Source organism: Fonticula alba (genome assembly GCF_000388065.1).
Source record: "Fonticula alba strain ATCC 38817 unplaced genomic scaffold supercont2.1, whole genome shotgun sequence".
NCBI lineage: Eukaryota > Rotosphaerida > Fonticulaceae > Fonticula > Fonticula alba.
In genome coordinates, this window is record NW_009242971.1 from 3,506,019 (window position 1) to 3,512,218 (window position 6,200).

Consider the following 6,200-nt stretch of genomic DNA (forward strand, 5'->3'; position numbering starts at 1 on the left):
CCCCCCGGACACCCGGCCCACGCCTCCGCCGTGTCCAGCCTCGGGGCTCCCCCGGGGCGCATCTTTGGGCGGACCGAGATGAGGCGTCTTTGGTGGACTCCGGCCCATCGGCATATTCACGGGGGCGCGGAGGCCGAAACGCGACCGCCCGCCCCGCACCGGGGGGAAGAGGGGCCGCGAACCGGGCGAGGGAGCTCTCCTCCCCCCCCCCCTCCCCCCCCCGAGCCTTGGTTACTGCGGGGCTGGCTCATCATCCTGAAGCCGGAAAAGTGCCAGCAGCGATGAGCGTCTCCCGGAGCGCTCGGCCAGCCGCGCGGACTTGGTCCGTGCCAAGATGTCTTCGGAGGGCAGACGTGGAGGGGGCGAACACGATCTCCCTTTGTGTCGTGTGCTGTCCTGTGTGAGGCCCGCGTCGAGGACCATGGGTCCGGGGCGGCAGCGGGGAGAGGGGGGGGGGGGGGCCGGCAGCGGGGGGAGGGGAGCCCAAGGCCCCGAAGCTCCGGAGGGCCGAGAGATATATCAGCCGCCGGGATCACTCCCAGCTCTCATCGGGCTGATGGCATCCTCCCTTACTGGCAGGCACCCCTCCTCCTCCTCCTTGCTTCTCTCCCCCTGCATCGACCCCTCGCGTGTTCCTCCCATTCGTCCGGATTGGGCGTCAGGCGCTCCCATGTCCTACTCGCATAACCACCACTCGCGCGGAAGCGCCGACTACTACCCCTCCAGCGGTCAGCAGCCGCGTAGCTCCCTGCACGACCCGTACTCCGGTACCGGCGGGCATCTGCCCTATGATGACGATGCCGAGATGGGTGCCTCGCATTACGACCGCGAGCGCCAGGACCTCGAGCACCCGCCCCACCACCATCACCACCACCACCAGCAGGATGGCACGTATTACTCGGCCGAGAAGTCTCTTCTCGGTGGCGGCGAGGCTGCTCCCTCGGGCCCGGCTGGAGGCCCGGCCAACCCTGACATTGAGCCCGAGGCCAAGGGCCATCTGACCTTCCCTCTGCTGGTGTCTGTTTGTGCGTTCCCCCCTCCCCTTTTTTTTCGCCCCCCCCCCTGGCTCCTGCGCCGAAGGCTCCTTCTCCCTCTCGCCTGCCCTCCTCTCTGACCGTCCTTCCGTTTCGCCCCCCCCCCTCCCTCCCGCCGCCGCCGCCGCCGCCGCCCTCATCCACAACAGTCATTGCTGTGATTGGTGCCTTTAGCAACGGCTTCCACACCTCCGTCCTCAACACCTCGGGTGGTACCTTCCGCCATTGTGACCTGCTTGATGCGTCAAGCGCCGCCTCCAGTGTGGCCTCCAGTGCTGCCTCCAGTGTGGCCTCCAGCCTGGCCAGCTCCGCCGGTTTCGGCACCCTCGGCGAGATCCGAATCATTTTGCCAGATTGCTTCTACATGACCGATGGCATTTGGGGCACGATCATCGGCATCTTTTCGATTGGTGGTCTGCTTGGCAGGTGCGCGCTCCCGGAAGCTTCCCCCTCCTGCGCTCCGCCCGCTCTCTCTCTCTCTCGCTCTGCGCCTTGGGGCGGTCCTCCGGCCCAGCTGGATACTTACCCTGTGTCCTGTTTGGCCCTCCTGTCGCCAGTCTCACGGCGGGTTACCTGTCCGACAAGTTCGGTCGCCGCCGCATGATGCTTTACAACACCGCCATCTCGGCCATCGGCACGGCCCTCATGGCCATCTCCTTCAATGAGCTGATGTTCGGCTTCGGGCGCTTCTTCGCCGGTTTCGGTGCCGGTGTCACCATCGTCGTGGTCCCCACTTACATTGGTGAGATGGCCCCGGTCCACCTCCGTGGTACTCTTGGTGTGATGAACCAGGTACGCCCGCGCGCCTCCCCCTGATGAGCGCGACTGCCCTCTCGGCCGCCCACATGTGCACACACTCGCGCCTGGTGCTCCCATGGACGCTGACCCTGCCCCCCCCCCCCCCCCCCCCCATCGGTGTGCGCGCGTCTAGCTGTCCATCACTTTCGGCATTCTCTTCGCCAACACCCTGTCCCTGTTCATGTCCACCCCGGAGCTCTGGCGGTGGCTCATCTCCTTCGGCATCTACATCCCCATCATCCAGGCCATGCTGCTGCCCTTCGCCCACGAGTCTCCCAAGTGGCTGTACATGAAGAAGCGCTTCCACGAGTCGCGCGAGACCATGTCCCTCATCCGTGGCATTCCCCTGTCCAACGATGAGGACCCCACTGCCATGCTCTCTGACGGCGACCTCAACGACCTGGATCCGGACTCCCTGCCCTCCGAGCGCCCGGGCAAGGCCGCCCCCCGGCGCCGCATCACGGTCTTCGAGATTGCCAACGACAAGACCCTGTTCTTCCCGCTGCTTGTGACCGTTGTCCTGCTGGTGGCCCAGCAGTTCTCCGGCATCAACGCCATCTTCTTCTACTCGACCGGCATCTTCTCCGACGCCTTCCCCAACAAGGCCGGCCACATTACCGTCGCCGTGTCGGCCTTCAATGTTTTCATGACGATCTTCGCCTCGTCGGTCATCGATCGCCTGGGCCGGCGTTTCCTGCTCCTGGTGTGCCATATCGGCATGATCGTCATGGGTGTCATCTTCACCGCGGCCTATGTCAGCAATGTCGACTGGCTGGAGGTCCTGTCGGTCTTCCTGTTTGTGGCCTTCTTTGCCGTGTCTCTCGGCCCGATCCCGGTTATCCTTCTGTCGGAGGTCTTCCCCACGCATGCCCTGTCGGCCGCCTCCTCGGTGGCTCTGGCCTTCAACTGGATCTCCACCTACACCATTGCCCAGACTTTCCCCCTGGTGTCGGGTGCCATCTCGGGCTACGCCTTCCTGCCCTTCGTCGTGGCCTTGGTCCTGTCTCTGATCTTCACTTGGCGCTTTGTGCCCGAGACTCGTGGCCGCCCGGTCAATGTCAACCACGCCGCCCTGCAGTCCGCCTCGTCGGCCTGGGCCGCCATTCAGGAGGGCAGCAAGTAGGACATCTTCGGCTGCTCTGGCACGCGCCTCTCCAGCCATGCGCCATCATTGGTGCGCCTGCGCGCCTGTTTGCGCGCACACGCACGCGCGCATGCCCACTTCCCCCTTTCCCCGCTTCTTCAAATACACTACAAATACTCCAGATTGCCCCGGCTCCGCCAGTAAATCCCATCTTTCTCTCCTTCTCTCGGCTCTTCGCTGCCTCTCCTTGCGCGACATGCAGTGCATCTGGCCTCAAATGCATGGGATGGGTGGGCACACACGCCTATGTGCGTGCATTCACACCCACACATACACCCACACACACCCACAACATGCACGCGCATAGCGACTCTATTGACCTTCAAAGATCGGCGCCACACAGGAAAGACGGGCGAAGATGGCATCTACTTGCCTATCAGTTGCGCTTGTTATCCATCCTCTCCAGCGATCGGAGGTAATCGGAGTCCGTGAAAAGCGTCTCAGCCATCCGCCGACGGTAGTAACGTGCCCGAACCAGGACACGTGGGTCCAGGTGGGCCTCCAGCCGGGCCAGTGCCTCGGGCGAGGGGGCATCCCTCGGGGTAAGCTGCTCCTGGCGCAGCTCCGCCGCCAGCGGATCCAACGACGGGCTGATATACCGACAGGAGAGGTACACAGAGCCCAGGTCGTGACCGTGGGCATGGAAGCCACGGCCATCATCACTGGAATCCGCGGCCAACAGAGTCAGGTAATCCAAGAAGAGCGGGTCCTCGGCCTGATAGTGCGGATCTTCGGCCAAACGCGGACGAGCCGGGTCTGCCCGGGGGTGATCTTTGAGGGAGTACCGCCGACGGTCGGTTACAAAGAGGTGCGGGTCGGCATCCGGATCGGCATCCGACCGACGGACGAGCGTCTCCCCGTCGGCCCCCTCGCCGGCCGGCCGAATCATCCATCCGTCGCCGGAAAGTGAGGCAGCATAGAACGGCAGTGCCATGATCAGGGCAGCCACATTCAGCTCGCCAAAGCGCATGGTGTCCCCTCGGAGAATGGCCTGAATCAGGCGATGCAAGTGCGTCGGCGTGAGGAAGGCCTTGGCTCGACGGCCGGACCGGGTGTCCTGCAGACACGCGCGCTGATTTGTGCGCCGAGAGGACAGGCGCAGGATGGGCATCGACCCGCGACGGATCAGGTGTCCGCGCAGCGGGGCCACGGCCGAGCGACCGGACTGCTCGGGTGCCAGGCCGACAGGGAATTCCGGCATGGCTGCCGTGTTGTCTTCGGAGGTGTCGGCGGCCGGCTGCAAGCCTGGCGGCTGCGTTGCGGCAGCCTCCGCGGCCGCAGCGGCTTCGGCCTCGGCCGCGTGCTGCGCCGCGCGGAGCTGCAATGCCACAAGGGGACTCATGTGTCGGGTGGCCGCGGCTTCGAGAGCGGCCGGCGGGAGCTTCGGCTCGGCAGCCAATTCCTCAAGCGTGGGGATGGCCGGCGGCGGAGCATTGGGATCGAAGCTGCTTCCGTCTTCCCACTCGGCCTCGGAGCCGGAATCCGGCTCCTCCAGGTCCGAATGCTGGGGGGTGTCCTCCTTGGCGGGGGCCATTCCGCTGGCCGCGAGTGCGGTTGCTTGGGACATGCCCTGGCGCTGGCGGCGGAACCGCTGCCGGAGACTAGCGTCCAGCATGTTATGCAGGCCATTCGGCGTGTGGTTGATCGTTGTGCCAAAGCCAATGAACAGCAGCCGGGGGTGAACCGTGCGCTTCCAGCGCTCCAGCGGGTCGGCCAGGTGCCGGCTTCGCCAGGCGGCTGTCAGCTCCTCCGGCGTCGGGGGCACGGTCGGACTCACGGGCGGAGCCCCGGCAGCCGCCGCACGAACCCGATGCAGGCTCGTCTCCAGCAGGCGCAAGTCCGGCGAGTCGGCTCCCAGGTAGTCCAGGATTTGACGAACTCGATCCAGATGGTGGATGGCCGGTCGGCCGGTCTGTGGGCAAACTTGCGCGTCGAGACCCAACTGCACCTCTTGACTGCTCCAGTCCAGGCCGTAGAGCGGCCGGCGGGCATAGCGCTCTGGCGACATGGCCAGGCGCTGGATCAGCAAGGGTGGCAGTGGAACCACCAGCGGAATGTGGGACACCATTTCAATCACCACAGTGTAGCTCCAGTTCAGTTTCTGACAAAGCTCATCGTCGTTCGCGAGGTGAAGGCGCTGCATTTGCCAGGGAAACCGGGGAAGGAGGAGGGAAGGCGGGGACGTTGTCAGGCCAGGCATCTCGCTTTGCGTGTGGCGGCCGGGGAAGCCGGGACCAAGGGATGATCGATGTGTGCGAGAGAAAGAGAAAGAGAGAGAGAAGGAGTGGCTGCTGCTTGGATGGGTGCTCGATGCCGGGAGACGCACGTTCAGGAGCATTTCCGCCAGCCGACGAAGGCGCCGCTTGATGTGGGGCTTCTTGCAGCAGCGCGCCAGGAAGAACATGTACTGCGCACAGTCAGATGCAACGGACAGGAGCTCGGGCTTCGGGGTGGGAGGATTCCCGGGATGGGAGGCGCCACGCGGCCTCGCGAGCGGGCTCCGCCGGCTGAAAACCGAGGCGAGGGCAATTTTCTCCAAAGCCTGAGGCAGCGAAGGCCGCAGAGAAATGGCTCCGACATCCACGGCGGCGACCGTGGCCGCCAACTGGGCCGAATGCTCAGCATGGTAGTTGTGGTGCGCCAAGAAGTCGGCCGGCGTGAGAGCCGGCAAGGTAGGCCGGCCCACCCGCCGACTGAAAGGGTGTGGTAGCTCCAGCGTCATTCCGGGCTGGGGATACACCCGCGTGTATCCGCGCTGTGGAGGATGGCGGCACCGCTGCTGCTGCTGCTGCTGCTGCTGATGGTGGTGATGGCTGGTGACGGTGGCGGCGGTCATTGGTGCAACACGCCAGAAGGCCGGCGGCCGGGTGCCGCAGCGGCCGAGAGCCACCATCAGAGACATGACGGGGAAGTTCGCGGCCAGGGAGAGGGGGAAGAGGAGAAAGACAGGAAGGGGAAGAGGGGGGCGGGAGGGGGAGGGATGGGAGGAGCAAAGAGGAGAGCAAGCAAAGGGGGGGGCCGGGGGTGCACTCGCCACTGGTGGAAAGAGGGTCGCGCTGCACGCGGCTTTTGTACCGAAGGGGGATCGCCTAAAGCCCCGACCGGATCCCCACGCACGCCGGCCCCTCCCCGGACGTCGATCTCTTGCCAGGTGGGGCGGCGCAAGAGGGCCCAAGCTGCCACCGGTCGGATGGGCCTCGTGAACGCGCGGGGGGGGGGGGGGG

The 6,200-nt window shown here is 65.5% G+C and overlaps 2 protein-coding genes across 2 annotated transcripts; one reads left to right on the top strand and one right to left on the bottom strand.

Moving 5' to 3' along the window:
• Positions 1–670: 670 nt before the first annotated feature.
• Positions 671–3,099, top strand: H696_00753 (hypothetical protein; the record flags this gene model as incomplete). Its single annotated transcript, XM_009494637.1, has 4 exons — positions 671–1,025; positions 1,184–1,460; positions 1,592–1,826; positions 1,966–3,099. The coding sequence occupies 4 exons, from the start codon at positions 671–673 to the stop codon at positions 2,953–2,955; spliced, it is 1,857 nt and encodes a 618-aa protein (XP_009492912.1). The 3' UTR covers positions 2,956–3,099.
• A 171-nt stretch (positions 3,100–3,270) lies between these two features.
• H696_00754 (hypothetical protein) lies at positions 3,271–5,878 on the bottom strand (the record flags this gene model as incomplete). The annotated part of the gene is made up of 2 exons (XM_009494638.1): positions 3,271–5,113; positions 5,303–5,878. 2 exons carry the CDS (start codon positions 5,876–5,878, stop codon positions 3,353–3,355), a joined length of 2,337 nt encoding a protein of 778 aa, XP_009492913.1. The 3' UTR covers positions 3,271–3,352.
• Between the last annotated feature and the right edge of the window lie 322 nt (positions 5,879–6,200).